Source organism: Pseudomyrmex gracilis, unplaced genomic scaffold (genome assembly GCF_002006095.1).
Source record: "Pseudomyrmex gracilis isolate BER0280 unplaced genomic scaffold, ASM200609v1 scaffold_56, whole genome shotgun sequence".
In the NCBI taxonomy this organism is placed as follows: Eukaryota; Metazoa; Arthropoda; class Insecta; order Hymenoptera; family Formicidae; genus Pseudomyrmex; species Pseudomyrmex gracilis.
Window position 1 is genome coordinate 344,779 of NW_018020640.1, and position 15,324 is coordinate 360,102.

General features: G+C 34.7%; 6 protein-coding genes across 10 annotated transcripts; 3 read left to right on the forward strand and 3 right to left on the reverse strand.

The window, feature by feature from the left end:
* Nucleotides 1-1,188: 1,188 nt before the first annotated feature.
* LOC109853897 (cilia- and flagella-associated protein 45-like) lies at nucleotides 1,189-4,557 on the forward strand. Its single transcript, XM_020426454.1, has 6 exons — nucleotides 1,189-1,833; nucleotides 2,009-2,422; nucleotides 2,611-2,996; nucleotides 3,088-3,220; nucleotides 3,779-4,072; nucleotides 4,153-4,557. Exons 1-6 carry the CDS (start codon nucleotides 1,660-1,662, stop codon nucleotides 4,345-4,347), a joined length of 1,596 nt encoding a protein of 531 aa, XP_020282043.1. The 5' UTR covers nucleotides 1,189-1,659; the 3' UTR covers nucleotides 4,348-4,557.
* A 137-nt stretch (nucleotides 4,558-4,694) lies between these two features.
* Nucleotides 4,695-7,095, reverse strand: LOC109853899 (nitrogen permease regulator 2-like protein). 4 transcript variants are annotated; one of them, XM_020426462.1, is made up of 8 exons: nucleotides 6,630-7,095; nucleotides 6,448-6,539; nucleotides 6,193-6,245; nucleotides 5,980-6,097; nucleotides 5,530-5,782; nucleotides 5,284-5,414; nucleotides 4,999-5,168; nucleotides 4,695-4,896 (listed from the first exon to the last, which is right to left on the reverse strand). In XM_020426462.1, the coding sequence occupies exons 1-8, from the start codon at nucleotides 6,731-6,733 to the stop codon at nucleotides 4,720-4,722; spliced, it is 1,098 nt and encodes a 365-aa protein (XP_020282051.1). In that variant the 5' UTR covers nucleotides 6,734-7,095; the 3' UTR covers nucleotides 4,695-4,719. The 4 variants fall into 4 exon arrangements, with proteins under 4 accessions (XP_020282051.1, XP_020282050.1, XP_020282049.1 ...); XM_020426461.1 differs by having other exon boundaries at nucleotides 6,193-6,349; XM_020426460.1 differs by having other exon boundaries at nucleotides 5,530-5,764; nucleotides 6,193-6,349; nucleotides 6,626-7,095.
* Nucleotides 7,096-7,185: 90 nt separating this feature from the next.
* LOC109853923 lies at nucleotides 7,186-7,584 on the forward strand. The gene has a single exon (XM_020426494.1). It carries the CDS (start codon nucleotides 7,186-7,188, stop codon nucleotides 7,582-7,584), a length of 399 nt encoding a protein of 132 aa, XP_020282083.1.
* A 5-nt stretch (nucleotides 7,585-7,589) lies between these two features.
* LOC109853900 (arginase-1) lies at nucleotides 7,590-9,624 on the reverse strand. Its single transcript, XM_020426463.1, has 7 exons — nucleotides 9,261-9,624; nucleotides 9,100-9,172; nucleotides 8,749-8,954; nucleotides 8,512-8,675; nucleotides 8,289-8,404; nucleotides 8,090-8,212; nucleotides 7,590-7,974 (listed from the first exon to the last, which is right to left on the reverse strand). Exons 1-7 carry the CDS (start codon nucleotides 9,372-9,374, stop codon nucleotides 7,739-7,741), a joined length of 1,032 nt encoding a protein of 343 aa, XP_020282052.1. The 5' UTR covers nucleotides 9,375-9,624; the 3' UTR covers nucleotides 7,590-7,738.
* Nucleotides 9,625-9,746: 122 nt separating this feature from the next.
* On the reverse strand, nucleotides 9,747-13,083 carry LOC109853898 (fumarate hydratase, mitochondrial-like). Of its 2 annotated transcripts, none has more exons than XM_020426455.1 (7): nucleotides 12,613-13,083; nucleotides 11,678-11,809; nucleotides 11,378-11,578; nucleotides 11,004-11,286; nucleotides 10,662-10,924; nucleotides 10,177-10,566; nucleotides 9,747-10,054 (listed from the first exon to the last, which is right to left on the reverse strand). In XM_020426455.1, the coding sequence occupies exons 1-7, from the start codon at nucleotides 12,730-12,732 to the stop codon at nucleotides 9,926-9,928; spliced, it is 1,518 nt and encodes a 505-aa protein (XP_020282044.1). In that variant the 5' UTR covers nucleotides 12,733-13,083; the 3' UTR covers nucleotides 9,747-9,925. The 2 variants fall into 2 exon arrangements, with proteins under 2 accessions (XP_020282044.1, XP_020282047.1); XM_020426458.1 differs by lacking the exon at nucleotides 12,613-13,083 and adding an exon at nucleotides 11,956-12,151.
* Nucleotides 13,084-13,427: 344 nt separating this feature from the next.
* Nucleotides 13,428-15,307, forward strand: LOC109853866 (splicing factor 3A subunit 3). Its single transcript, XM_020426403.1, has 2 exons — nucleotides 13,428-13,732; nucleotides 13,899-15,307. The coding sequence occupies exons 1-2, from the start codon at nucleotides 13,520-13,522 to the stop codon at nucleotides 15,186-15,188; spliced, it is 1,503 nt and encodes a 500-aa protein (XP_020281992.1). The 5' UTR covers nucleotides 13,428-13,519; the 3' UTR covers nucleotides 15,189-15,307.
* The last annotated feature ends 17 nt before the right edge of the window (nucleotides 15,308-15,324 follow it).

Genomic DNA, 15,324 nt, shown 5'->3' on the forward strand with positions numbered 1-15,324 from the left:
GCCATTCTATGGTTAGGCCACGTCTTGAATTGCGGATTATATTTTGCGATCTGTAAAATAAATTGAACGAACAATATCGCATTTATTACTTGTTCCACTATGTGTTTTCTCAATGAATAAAATTTTTCTCACATTTGATAGATATTTTTTGTTTAACAAAAGTAACGATATTTTTAATTTAGGATTTTTTATCCAACATTTGTTTGCGAACGAAACATGTGAGTATTAAAAAGTGACGTTTATACGTTGTGACATGTTCGAAACCACAATCGATTTTGTTAAAATGAAAAAAGCATTTTTTGCGGCATATTTAATGTGGCGGTGTCAAATTATGACGCACACGTAGTCCGATCTTTCTCCAAGTTCAATAAAGAAGTTGTCCTTATTTCAAAGAACTTACATTTACTTAGTTCGAGAACTAAATATAACTTTAGCGCATGTAAAGTACGCCCATACGCACGGCGATCGATTGTCTTTCGTCTTGAATTTACTCCGTTGTTTGGAGAGACTTTTGATCATTCGCGCAAAACCTTTACACGCGCGTTATGAAAAGAATAAAAATTCTTAGATAATCTAATAGGCAATTATTAAACCAATCTGTGTGCTATTTCCTTAAGTGTTATTAGGCTTTAATTATTCCACACACAAATACGTACCCTCGGGGGGGATTTCCAGCATGTTTGCTTTATAATACGAGTTTTGGAAAAAAAAAAAAAAAAAGAGAAGAGCATAAAGAATAAAAAAGCACACGGTAATGATTCACATAGCGTACGCGTTATGAGAAATAAAATTGTACATGTGAAAGGGGAATAAACAATGTAAGTTGAATGTCTTTGTCGTATGGATACGAATTATGTTCTCATGGCAACTGATGACAGGGAAGGTCAAGTGCAAGGGGTGAGTTGCGCGTATCGCGGACGGCGATTGGTGTTATTAACAAAGTTGCAATGTAACTTTATACAGCACTTTTTTTGAGACCGTGTATATGAACATAGATATTTTCTAATTGATCAAAACTGTAAAACAACGTAATTTTTAAAATTCAATTTCTTCTAATGCAAACTAACAACTTTCTCTCTCTGTTAATATATTTTACTTAAAAATATTAAATTACTTCGCAAGAGTAATTAAAATGAATGATTTATATAACATGTAAATAATTTGTGTAATATATATTGATCTTCATATTGTTTTTAATAAAAATAATTTATCTCTTTGAACGAATACTCTTGTTTTTTAAATTTTCGTTGTCAACCGTGGTATTCTCCATTATCGCGCTTCTCGCTCGCAGTCGTGCGAAACACGATCCTCGTAATACGATCGGCGGTCTGTGTGTATTCTCGTTTAATTCTTTCTATGGGTATATATCGAACAAACAAAGGAACGGTTACCCGACAGTTAACGGCAGTATCTCGCTGCGGTCGCTCCTATCAGGTTACGTCCACTTTTCTCACTTCGCTATTCGTATCAAGAGCCGTAATCATTATCAATGTACTTCTATGTGTATATATGAATTCCGAATATTCGGCTTCGTGGACGTCGCGAAAAATCGACGGCGTTTTTGCGAAGAAACGTGTTCGGTACGTGAGGTGCCACACGGAACTGTCATTTGGATAACGTTTTTTGAAAAAAAAAGTGATTACAGTACACGCGATAATCATGTCGACCAAGACCTTGGTGCGCAAAGTGAAATCAGGTAACTTCGAATATCGAGGCAATTCCAAATATCCATCGGGGAGCGTGTACGCAATTCATCCGCCGTCAGTTTGCGACCGCGTGCTCGACGACAGGCCGATTCATTTGAGAAGAAGCAGCGCGTGTGAAAGCAAAGAGGTATAGTGTAACTGTAAAAACAAAACAGATAAAATATAAATTATAAATTAATTAAAAACAATTATAAAATTAATAAAAATTAATATAAATTACGAATAATAAAATTGTTAGATCACACGCGTAACAGCGCTCCGCATTTTGTAAAAAAAAAAAAAGTTGTCAATAAATCTTGCAGATTGAGAAGATAAGAAGCACGACCGGTACTTCGAGTAAAAGAAAATACTTGATTCCCTCGAAGGAGTCTGGAGTTTGTCCAAAAATCATGACGAGAAAGGAATACGAGTGTTTGAAGGATCGCAGTCGCACGATGTCGAAGGCAGAGAAACAAGAGGCTCTGGAAACTGTGGAAAAGGAGAGGGAGAGACTTACAAAAGAAAGTATGGAGCGAAAAGAGGCAATTCGTCAAATGGATCTTAAAAAAGGCCGTGAGAAAGATCCTAAAACGAGAGAGATCGAGGAGGAAGCTCGTAAAAGAACGATGCATTTCCTTGAGCGAGCAAACAACTTGCGTATGGAACAGGAGGAGGAGATAAAAAAATGCAATCGTATTATTCTGGAAGCCAAATGCCGCGCAATTCGCGATGCCCAAGTAACGGCCGATTTTCTGTAGTTCTATCAGTTTATTATATATTTATATAATATATATATATATATATAGTGTGTGTGTGTGTAAAAATATATATTCAAGGCGTTAATTGATCTATTTTGTTGAATAAATTTTACTTCTTATTCTACTCTTTATATAAAATTCAATTTTCTTCTACATCGTTTTTGTAGATCGCTGAGAAAAAGTTGATTGAACGAGAACTTCTCGAGGAGGAAAAACGTTTGAACGACATGATGGAAAACGAGAGAAGATGGAAGATCAAGGAAGAGTTGCGAAAGGAACAGGAACAGGTGGCTAAGAGATTGCAATTCGCGAAGATTCTGAAAGAACAGATAATCGAAAATGAAGAACATCGAATTCTCGAGTTCGAGAGAAAACAGGAGGAAAGTCGACTTATTAATTTAAGTAACATAGCTTGGCAACAGGACGAAATAGAGAAACTGCGTAACAAAGAAGCTGAAAACGCCAGAGTGCGGCAGGAACTCGAGGAGGGAAACGAACAATTAAAGTACTTCAAAGCTATGGAGGAGGAGGAAAACAAAATTATCGATCTGAGGTACACACTTCGCCGGTTTTTAAATCGAACTTTTTTTTTAAACTACATTTATTTTTGTTTATATTTAACCGTGCGAAGATACGTTTTTCAGGATACAAAACTATCATCGATTGAAGGAAGAACGAGAGGCTAAAAAAGCAGAGGAGCAGAGATTGGAGAAATTAAGAAAGGAGCGTGAGAAATTCAGAGTGGCGACTCAAACAGTACAAGCGTACGAGCTTCAGGTATTAAATCATTATTCATCTCTTTTTACATCTCTTGCATTATATACGTCATTCAAATATCTTCTTAGATTTTGAAACGATATTTTTTTACAAAAAAAAAAAAAAAAAATAGAATAATTTAAAAAAATAAGAAAGTGTATTTTTACAATTATTTATACACACATACATACACTGTATTTTTACAATCATTTACACGTGCGCACGCACATACATACATATCCTCGCGTGTCTGAACTATCTGTTAGGTACCTATTGTCAAGGGTCAATGAATCCATGAGCGCCACGTCAGGCCTCGCTATCTACAGAACATGAAACATATCTGCTTGACAAGGAATACCAACTATTATCATAATGTAACATTAGTACTGTTACTATTTTTTCAACATTTTTTTTGCTCTGTTTTCTTTCTTAGAAATATTTTTGTCAGCATATATTTTTAAATATCACATCGCGCGTGTAATATGGCGTTTCATTAATATTTTCAAATGTTTTTCTTTATTTAAAAAAATAATGTCATACTAACGTTATGTGAAACAAATTGTAGCGACACATTTACAGGCGCATATTGATGAAATTAATGCAGCTCGGATACAAGAAGAGGTGGAGCGAAAATGGAGACAAAAAGAGAAGGAAGAAGCTTTGAAACGACAAGAGGTCCAAAGGATTCTTCAACATGAAAGAGAACAGCAGATAAATAACAAGCGAATAATGCAAGCTATTGAAATCGAGCGGGACAGGCGAGAATTCGAGAAAATCGTGCGCATGCAACAGATGGAATTTAACAAAGAAAAGAAGGAACTCGAGCGAAAGCAACGGCAAGCTTCGATTTATTGCAGTGAGATCTTAAAACAGGTTTGTTTTGTTTGTTAATATTTATCATTTATTTTCCAACAGTAGTTATAGTCCTACGTCAGTTTGCATCTTATCTACAGGTGAATGAAAAGGAACGAGAACGTATTGCCGAACGACAGAAAATGTTTGAAGAAGGTTTGGCGATTCGCTCGCAGATCGCGATGCGCAAGAAGACACTGCAGGATGCAATGGAACGAAAATGTCAAGAAATGCGAGAGCACAAAGTACCAGATATGTACATCAACGAAGTAAAACGGATGATTGAAAATATTTAGTGAACTATGCGATCAGATTTGGAAGTGAACACACAATAGATTTTCAACTTTTTGAAAAAATGACGAATGGTACACATATTGTTATGTTAAGATCTTACATCGTATACACACGTTAACATACACACAGAATGAAATCCTTAATCTTTTTTGAAAAAAAACGTGATAAACTTTTTATCAAACTCGCCTTCTATTAGTCTGTACACACACACACATACTGTCACAGAATATTTAATTATACTGAAATAAAAAAGTTTTATTCAACAATAGATTCTTAATCTGATGTAAAAAAAAATTCTATAAAATTTAAAAACATAAGAATGTGTTTCCAAGAAAAACTTGCCTGATTGTTTTGGTTAATTTATTTAAAACATATCATTTCCATATCACTACAACATTTAGATCGCGATCGATGATGTCTTCGATTTGCGCAGCAGATTGATTGGTATTGCAACATATCTCATCAATACTGTACGTGCCTGTAAAATACTTATAGATGGGATTGGTTTTGGCCTCTTCGCTGCAAGACGCACCAGGAAGAAGCACAGGATACTGCAAAAATTGCATATCAACGTATGTACATACGTACAGTGCTGTTTGTCTTATTTTTATTAAGAATCTTTACTTTTGATATTTTTTTTTCACACTACTCACGTTATACACTCTTCTGATAAGTCCTTCGATCAAACCGAATTGTACAAGCCTTCTCTCGTTTATTCTCAAGTTTTGTGGATTGAGACGTTGGCACAAATCTTTCATACTGATGCCATGAGTCATGTTCGAATACATACGATATATATCTCTAAAATACGCAGGTTGTCTAGCTACGCGAAGAAAACTAATCTTAATAAAATTACATAAACATAAAGAAAAGTATAAAAATAAAACTATAAGCATATTATTAACACTCTCTTAACACACGCTCTATTTGACACTTACATAATTTGGAAGCATACGCTATACATCTCTCCTGTAACTTTATGTCATTTGCCAACTGTTTTAATTTCGGAGTCGCAGCATAAACATTACTGTACTGAAATATTGGAATAAGAGTCACGATTCCGTAATATCTGAAAAAAACCAAACAAAACAAGATAGCTCGCTGATTATAAGACGAAGAGACTAAGATTGTTAGTAAAGCACGTACGAATAGATTATTGTTCTTTAAATATTTTTTTTTCTTACACAAGATTCTGAACACAGCTTTTGACTAAATTATTTTCCACATCTGCTTCAGCCGCAATACGCGCTACGTGATTAAAACCATCAATGTAAGGTAACACTTGCTGAGTAGTCAAATCCCATTGATCACTCTGAAACGTCTCTCTGTTTTCCAAGAATATTGGTACCTGATGATCAAGAACTGGTTTGGGCTCGGGTGCCAATTTCACCACTTTTAAGTGAGACGTCATTGTTCCTTCTAAAAAATGTACACACACTATTCATATATTTAATACACTATTTATATGAAAACAAAATACGATCCTATTAAATGTTATATTGACATAAATGTATCACAGTGTTACAGTTAACTCCAATCATAAAATTACAACTTAAGAGAATTATTATATTTTTGACATAAATCAATATAAGTTTTGTGACTCTTCTCTAGACTTGCATAAATAATCAATTTACCAGTTAATGTGCACATTCTATTTAGATTCAAATCCTGCATGACTTGTGCGAGCATCTCTGCTAATCTGGTTTTATCATCTGAGGCAGATAAAAAGCAATTTTCTATTTCCAAAGCCATCTATCAATGATATAACAATTACAATAATGTACAATAATTATTTTCGTAGGATTATTACGCGAAGACTATAAGGATAAGTCACGAAAAATCTTTACCAAAAAATCTGACATCTTTTTGACTACTGGTTCATACTGGACAGTACGAGCATCTGCATGAAAGACAAAACACAAGTTGAAGTAAAATGCATTTCTGGCATACTTTTTGTCATCAATTTTTACAGGAAATCCTAAAATTTTATAATCCTTCAATGTGCTACAAAAGGAAGAACTCAAATAAGAGAAAAATTAATACAAAATTAAGTTTAAATTTCTATATATACTCAGTCTTTCTTGTTTAGGATCTTTACTCACATTGTAATGGTGCTTCTTTGTAACTGTGCTTTTGGTATAATGTAAACACTGACGTTGTCAAAAATGTCTTTGGATATAAAATTGTCAGGCACCTGTAAAATAACATATATTTTATATAAACGGAAATTGTATACATGCAAGGTAATTATTATTTTTGTCTCTATATTATTGTTCTGACTTGCAGTGTAATTTTTGGGCCCGCTATATGATGAAACTCGGAGAAGAAGATGCATCGAATCGCGCCTTCTTGACATTTCTCCGAAATAACTTCCGAACTGGTTGTCATATTTTTGTTTACTTATCTCTATCGACGGTACTAATTCATTTTTATTCTCACATATATTGACCGCGTTCCAATATTGCACCGCCAGTAAAATCTATACATCCGTTACACATGCTATAGATTTCCAGTACTGATAAATTTTAGAACGCAGTCATTGGAGCAAGATAAAGCGAGAACCGCATTCTGTGCGTGACGTCACGCTCGGCTGTTCGGTTAGTGCATAAACGGATCTTTAACAACTTGTAGGTTAGGTTACCGCCATACGGTCATTGCCCGCATAAACGGGCCTTTAAATGAAGTTGAATAATTTTAAAAAATGGCGTATGCACCAGCCGAGTAGGCCTACATAGAACCATAACTGCGAAGTAATTATAAAAAAAAAAAAAAACAAATAATTGGAAGAAAACGCAGAACTTCTTTTTTGAAGCAAAAGTACTGAACTTCTTTCGTTGCAGATGGTATCAACCAACACACTCATGAAAATAGCAAGTATAGGAGGACTTGTAACCGGATGTACAGGTTATGCTTTTCATTTTCGCGTGCAACATAATATCAGAGAAAGCGAGACTTTTAAGAACGCGATAAGTGCTTTACGTGCGCACAAAAAAGCTGTACCGTATCTCGGAGAACCTTTACAACTGGGTCGCATCAGATACGGCAATGAACATCACCCAGACCAAGAACCGAGTTACACTTGGTTCAAGGTTTCGCTTACAGGTAGCAACACAAAGGGATCGTTATATTACGAAGTAACGTTAGATCGTGAAAACAAAACACCTGAGGTATCTAAGATTGAAGTCACATTTGATAACATACCCGGAAAGACATTTGTGCTTAGAGACAATGTGAGTTAAGTTAATAAAAATTGTATTTAAAATCAAGGACTATATATCATTGCTTTAAATAACATATATAATTCAGAAAAATAGAAAATATTTTTACAAAAGACAGTGCGCACAATATTATGGAACACATGAGGTATATTGTTTATTTATTTAAAAGAATATATCAATGAAATGTTTGCAAAGGCATATCTGTAACACCTACTGGCACTTTCAAGCCACGTCTTGTATATCCAAAAGCAGCTTGAATGATATATATAGCAGCTTCCACAGTAGTTTTCACATTTTGTTCGCTACCAATTTGTGGATTAACTTCTACCAGATCGATAGCGCTTAGTCTATGAGTTCTATATATTTCTTCCATTAGATGAATCGCTTCTCTAAGAGATAATCCTCCGCGAACTGTGATTTGTAAATATATATAAATTGTAAATTTGTAAATAAAAAGTACATGTAACTTATGAAAAAAGAGAGTGACTAAAAATTTTCTGTTTATTCTAATTTCAACTACACACACCTGGAGTTCCAGTGCTAGGTGCCTCAAGTGGATCTAATGCATCTATGTCAAAACTGACATGCAAAGATTTCGAGCTATGAGGATCAATTTTATTGAGTGCCATGTGCATCACGTCGTGAATACCTAAAAACATAAATATTTTAATATTTACACATAGTGCGCGCACATTCGATATTTCACTTTATTATTTTGTGCAAACCATAGCGTTCTATATCCTCCATGCCAAAAGCAGTGATGCCAAATTTTTCAATTATTAATCTTTCATAGGAATCCACAGATCTCAAACCAATATAAGCTATATTTCTAATAGAGAGCCTAAAGAAATCATTTAAAATTATAATTTGTATTAATAACTGGTATTGATTAATGTGTCAGAAAGAACGATAAATTGTAACATAAATATTCGAGATTACAACACTTGCATTGGCATTTGCCAGTCCATGCCTGGTAAATATGGCCAGTAGTCGGCTAGCTCTGAAGTTAACAATGCCACTGGCATCCCATGCACATTACCGCTTTCACTAGTTTTGTTGGTATTTAAATCCGCATGAGCATCCACCCATATTACTGCCACATCTTGTTTTGCCTGTGATAAGTTGTCGTTAAACTTGATAATAAATTTTATCAATTCTTCTGCAAAAATATTTCTCATTTTGTACCTTCACGTGTCCATCGATAGTACCGATACTCAAGCTGTGATCACCGCCAATCGTTAACGCTTGCCTGCCATCTTGTAGTACTTGTCGAATTTGTTCGGACAACCGACTCGTACAACTTGCCACGTGGTCCAAGTATGACATATTGTTTATATCATTTGTATTTTTTACATCGTAAGATATATCACCGTAATCTCGTACATCTAAATCTTTTTGAGAATAATAGATGTCATACAAATTTAGAAATATTTACATTATATGATAAAACCAAGAAAGTGAGAAAAGACAATATTTAAATTTTTATATTGTATTTTTTCTTTTATTATCAACAACTATCGTGTGCTATTTATATACCTAATGTTGTTAATTCCTGTATCAACTTCGCTGCTCTTATCACTTCGGGTCCACGGGCTACTCCTTCTTTTTTCTATATAACTCATATATAAGTTTATAACTACATTGTTTCTCTTACATATAAAAGCATATATAATTTATATAAATTTATATATACTTACTTGTCCTTTGTCAAATGGCACTCCGATTATACCAATTTTTCTACTATAACAACGACTACTTAATTTATTAAAAATTACACGAACTTTATTTAATAAATTCATTTTATTTTTCATTAGCACTTAGTCAGCTTTATATCTTCTTACTGCTAGTTATACGTGGAAAAACAATCTGCCCTTTGACCTGTTTCCGATGTGATAAGAAACAAATGTTGAGAAACACTATTTCTTTTGTGCGTGTGTATGTGTGCGCCCTTGTACGCGCGCGCGCATTACGCGTGTGTGATGTCAAAACAATTAAACACAAACAAATAAAATTCTATCAAGAAGGTTTCGAGATTTGCTCAAAAACTAACTGAAAAATGCGGTTAATGATCATAGAGAAAATCATAGTTTCATTTAAAATACATAAATGTAGCAACTTCTTCTCCCGATAGGGTAATACTACATAGCAACAAAGTTTGTAACTAAGTTTGATACTTATGTTATAAACTTGAATAACATGAGCTTTAATGAACACACTTCGTGTCATATACATTACAAATATCACTCAATCAGATTATCTCATTATTAAACCTCTTTATATTAGAATTAAACTTAAAAATTAAATAAGTACCAACACGCGATGTAAAATATTTTATCTCTCCTATCTTCAAGAATTAATTTATTTATTTAGGACCAAGCATTTCTTCGGGTCTGACCCACTTATCGAATTGTTCCGCTGTTAAACCATTTTTCAAAGCTGATTCTTTTAGTGTAAGTTTTTCTTTGTGCGCTTGTTTAGCGATTGCAGCAGCCTATAAGCAAGAATAAAGATCTCTTACAAAATGTTAACAAATTTGATATGTATAGAGAGTTGAACTGCATTTTAAAATAATTTTTTTGACTCTTCGATTAAAAAAAAATGTAATCCGAATACCTTGTCGTAACCAATATGTGGATTCAGCGCTGTAACAAGCATCAGACTTTCATTCATTATCTTCTTTATGTTATCGATATTGGGAACAATGCCCTCGACGCAATTTTTCGTGAACGAGGCGCAACCGTCACCCAACAGTCTCGCAGATCTTAAAGTGTTTGCGACCATGACGGGTTTAAACACGTTGAGTTCAAAGTGACCGTTGCTGCCACCGACAGTTACTGCTACGTGATTACCCATCACTTGACAACACACCATAGTAATAGCTTCGCACTGCGTGGGATTTACTTTTCCAGGCATAATAGAACTTCCGGGCTCGTTTTCCGGTAAAGAGAGTTCTCCCAAACCGCATCTAGGCCCACTGCCGAGGAATCTGATATCATTCGCGATCTATGCAGATTACAAGAAAAGACAAATGATAAAAATAAACAAAACTAAAAGAAAGTTTTTTTAAACAGTGTATGAATATATGAATATACGAATACCTTCATGACAGAAACAGCCACCGTATTGAAGGCGCCGTGTACTTCAACAATCGCGTCGTGCGCAGCTAGAGCTTCAAATTTATTCGGAGCGGATACGAATGGCAAACCAGTGAGTTCCGCGATTTTTGCAGCTGTTTTCTCCGCGAAACCCTTTCGCGTATTTAACCCAGTCCCGACGGCTGTGCCGCCAAGAGCTATCTGATATAATCTCGGTAACGTATCTTTTACTCTTTTAATACCATATTCGATTTGTGTGGCATATCCTTCAAAACAAAATACGTATCTTTATATATCTATCAGAACCGTTTAAAAAATTTAACTAGCTTGCATATAAACAGACACCTGAGAATTCTTGGCCTAACGTTAACGGAACTGCATCCTGAGTATGTGTCCTGCCGATTTTGATAATATCTTTCCAGTCTTCGGCTTTTTTTTTTAATGCCAGGTGCAAACTTTCCAAACCTGGAAGTAACACCTTATTGATTTCTAAAGCAACAGCTATGTGCATAGCTGTCGGAAATGTATCGTTGCTACTCTGTGACATGTTAACATGATCGTTTGGATGTACAGGTTTCTTCGAGCCCAGCTCACCACCAAGCATTTCAATTGCGCGATTAGAAATGACCTAAGAATTTATAAATTTTTGTTGAAAAAAAAACAATTTTCTATTAATTGTTTTTAAGCGCGATGTTAAAAGTGACACAAAGAATTTTAACCTCGTTGGTATTCATATTAGTTTGGGTACCAGATCCAGTTTGCCATATAACCAAAGGAAAATGATCATTATATAATTTTCCACTTATCACGTCGTTTGCTGCTTTGCTAATTGCATCCGCAATCTTAGGATCCAAACCATATTCTTTGTTTATCTCTGCGGCAGCCTTCTTCAATATACCCATAGCAACTATTACTCCATACTGCAAAGATAATCAACAATTATTTTGATTTTACAAAAAAAAAAATGCTAGCAGAAAAATATTATATTGGCAATTTTGTAATAACGCCACTTTTCTTACAGGCATACGTTCAAATGTATCACCAATTGGAAAATTCATCACTGAACGAAGAGTTTGGGCACCATAATACTTGTCTGATGGGACTTTTAATTCTCCAAATGTGTCTCTCTCAATTCTATAACCTGTGCTGTCCTATACAAGTACCATATGGTACAAACAAACAGTACAGTTACTTACACTAATTAACACTTAAAAATGTGTTATATATAATAATAAAATATGTATTTTATATACAATAGTTATTATATAACAGATATTTTTCAAGTTAAAAGTTCTACCATTATTGAGATTGCGTAAGATGTAGCTGGTTGGCACAAAAAAATTGAAAGATTTAGTGGAACAAACAGCTAGAAGATGATAAGCAAACAGAGAATACTCGTGTGTATGTGTGAATATGTGTGTTTTGACACACATGTAACACACTTCAAGGAAACATATTCTTAATATAACATTATAAATAAGTAAAACATATTATAAATAAATAAATTTAAGTGTCAAAATATAGAAAATCAAATATATAGTTCTCTAGTTAAAAATATCTTAATTTTAAAATATTTATTTCTTATATACATATACACGTTTAAAAACTTTTTTATAAGTTTCTGTATTACTATTGAGAAATTTTGTTATCAAATACTTTTTTTGCAAGACGTTTTATAAGAGAATTATGTATTAAAATTTGAATGAAATACAGTGATGACAGAGATAACAAAAGTTGTTATCTTAATCCTCTGATCTCTTTTATTCGTCAATATATTTGTTGTTACGTAAAACCAAAATTTCGTAAACACAAAAATGTTGAAAGATCAAAACATGCTTAATCTTATCTCTAGAACAATGGTTTTTTTTTTAAATAACTCGTAAATTTATCTTTACGTGAGTTTTTATTTTATTTTTTTATTTTTTTCTATTTCCTATTATCGAAAAATTTGTACCTTAGCATTCATTGTAGCCGAAGTGGAAAGATATAATCTTGATGTTGAACAAATTGACAATTCTTTCAGTTGAAGCATGCCGTATTTAGAAATACAGCACTTCAAGATGTTCAACGTCATTGTCTCGAATATTTTTAATCGCCCGTGTGTCTCGTATCTGTCAAAATTACGTCAAGAATGTCAAAACCGTAATTGTGAAGAATTAAGGAAAAAAAACAGCAGAATCGCGCCGGAACAAGTAGAATCCAAAAAGATCCGACTGTTTAATTTGTTAAGGTTGGACGACTTATGCTGCGAGATTTGAGTTGCGCGCGCGCAATAAAAAATTAGAATATTATGATCGTCGTTGACTGGTTTTTGTAGCGCGATTTTTTGTCGACTTCTTGAATATTATTATTATTCGATTGTTCGCCGAAGCGGTTCTGTGTCGTTATGTAAATATTACGAATTGATGAAATTTGTGCTTTTTTATCGTTGGAATTAGGAGTTGATAAAGCAGCGCAAATTAGAACAAAGTTGAATTTTAATGTAACAGATGGCTCTCGAAATCGAGCTTAATAGCGGCCATGCCATTGTAGTTTCTTACGACGGTTTCAACCGCTGGTTTTAGCCGTATTTCCACAAAAGTGGAACTCAAAGGCCGTTCTCCATGAAACTCAAGTCGCAGGTCTCGTGGAACTGATCAATCACGTTGGTCGATTGGCTGATTTGACTCTGCAATTGGTCAATTGGTCCACGAGATCTGCTACTTGCGTTTAATGTAAAACGGCCTTTGAGTTCCACTTTTGTGAAAATACGGCTAAAAAACCAGCGGTTGAAACCGTCGTAAGAAACTACAATGGCATGGCCGCTCTGACAGGCTTCTCTCTGGTCACACAAATAAATCTGAACTTACACAGAAACAAAAATGGAAACAATATTGGAACAGCAAAGAAGATATCACGAAGAAAAAGAGCGATTGATGGACGCAATGGTAAAAGAGATGCTGCACAAGAAAACAGGACATCGCGAAAACATCAATTCAGAGCATCGCCTGAAGATGTTACTCGACCAATATATAGACAGTACGGCGCATTTGCAGGAATTGTACGAAGATAAAGACGGACAGAGAAAGGAAGAGGTATGTTTAATTGAAAACATATGTTTCTCTCTTTATAGAAATGTATAAACATATATATATATATATATGTATATATCTGTTGTGTAACAACAATCTTATCAAGTTCAATGTTTCTTAACATTTTTTTTTTACAAAAATTATATATGAATTATTTTTCATTGTTTAGGTTCAAGCTCTCTCTGGTCCAAATGAATTCTCCGAATTCTATTCGCGTTTAAAAACCATAAAAGAATTTTATCGACGACACCCAAATGAGATCAGCGTACCTATGTCAGTCGAATTTGAAGAGTTAGCTAAGATGAGAGAAAATCCAACCGAAGAACTATCCAACTTTGTTGAATTTTCAGACGAGGAGGGTTACGGAAAGTATCTTGATCTTCACGAATGTTATCAAAAGTATATTAATCTCAAAGGAATAGAAAAAATCGATTACATTACGTATTTGTCAACTTTCGATCATCTATTTGATATTCCGCGAGAAAGAAAGAATGCCGAATATCAGAGATATGTGGAATCCTTGTTAGAATATCTGCAGGATTATCTGAGCAGAGTCAGACCTCTGTTAGATATAAATGCAGAAATTGAAGAAGCCAATAAAAATTTTCACTCTCAGTGGGAGAAGAACACTTTTCCAGGATGGCCCAAGGAAACCGGAAGCGCTCTCACTCATGTGGGAGCACATCTTGAACTATCAGCATTTTCCTCGTGGGAAGAGCTAGCATCTCTCGGCTTGGATAGGTTGAAGTCTGCTTTAATGGCATTAGGGCTCAAATGTGGAGGTACACTAGAAGAACGCGCACAAAGACTTTTTAGTACGAAAGGCGAGGCCTCTTTAGATCCCAATCTGTTGGCTAAAAATCGTAAAGGAAAATCAGCTAAGAACAAAGATTCTGAGAAGCAAAAGGAAATAGCACGTCTTGAAGCTCACGTATACAGACTTGCTGAACTGGTATCGAGTCAGCGAGTGGCTACGAAAGAAAATGTACAGAGGAAGCAAGCAAGAACCGAAGGTGAGAGAGGAGATTCCGATGCGGAAGCGAGTGCTAGCGAATCCGAAGAAGAAGATGACAATGAGGTCCCTTATAATCCAAAAAATCTACCCCTGGGATGGGATGGAAAGCCTATACCTTACTGGCTGTACAAACTACATGGTTTAAATATCAGTTACAATTGCGAGATTTGCGGCAATTTTATTTATAAAGGTCCGAAAGCGTTTCAGAGACACTTCGCGGAATGGAGACACGCTCATGGTATGCGTTGTCTCGGTATACCGAATACGGCGCATTTTGCTAACGTCACTCAGATCGAGGACGCTCTCGCTCTTTGGGAAAAACTCAAAGCGCAGAAACAAGCGGAACGTTGGCAACCGGAGCAGGAAGAAGAATTCGAAGATTCACTCGGCAACGTGGTTAATCGCAAAACATATGAAGATCTTAAGAGACAAGGTCTGCTGTAAAATGTATACATGTCATCTGATTTAAATTGATTATAAATATTTTGTCATTTTTCGTACATTAATAACTTTTATAAATAGCTATCTTTTGTAGCTTTCTCTGCGATTCTATTAAACAAGTAAATAAAAATTCTTATAT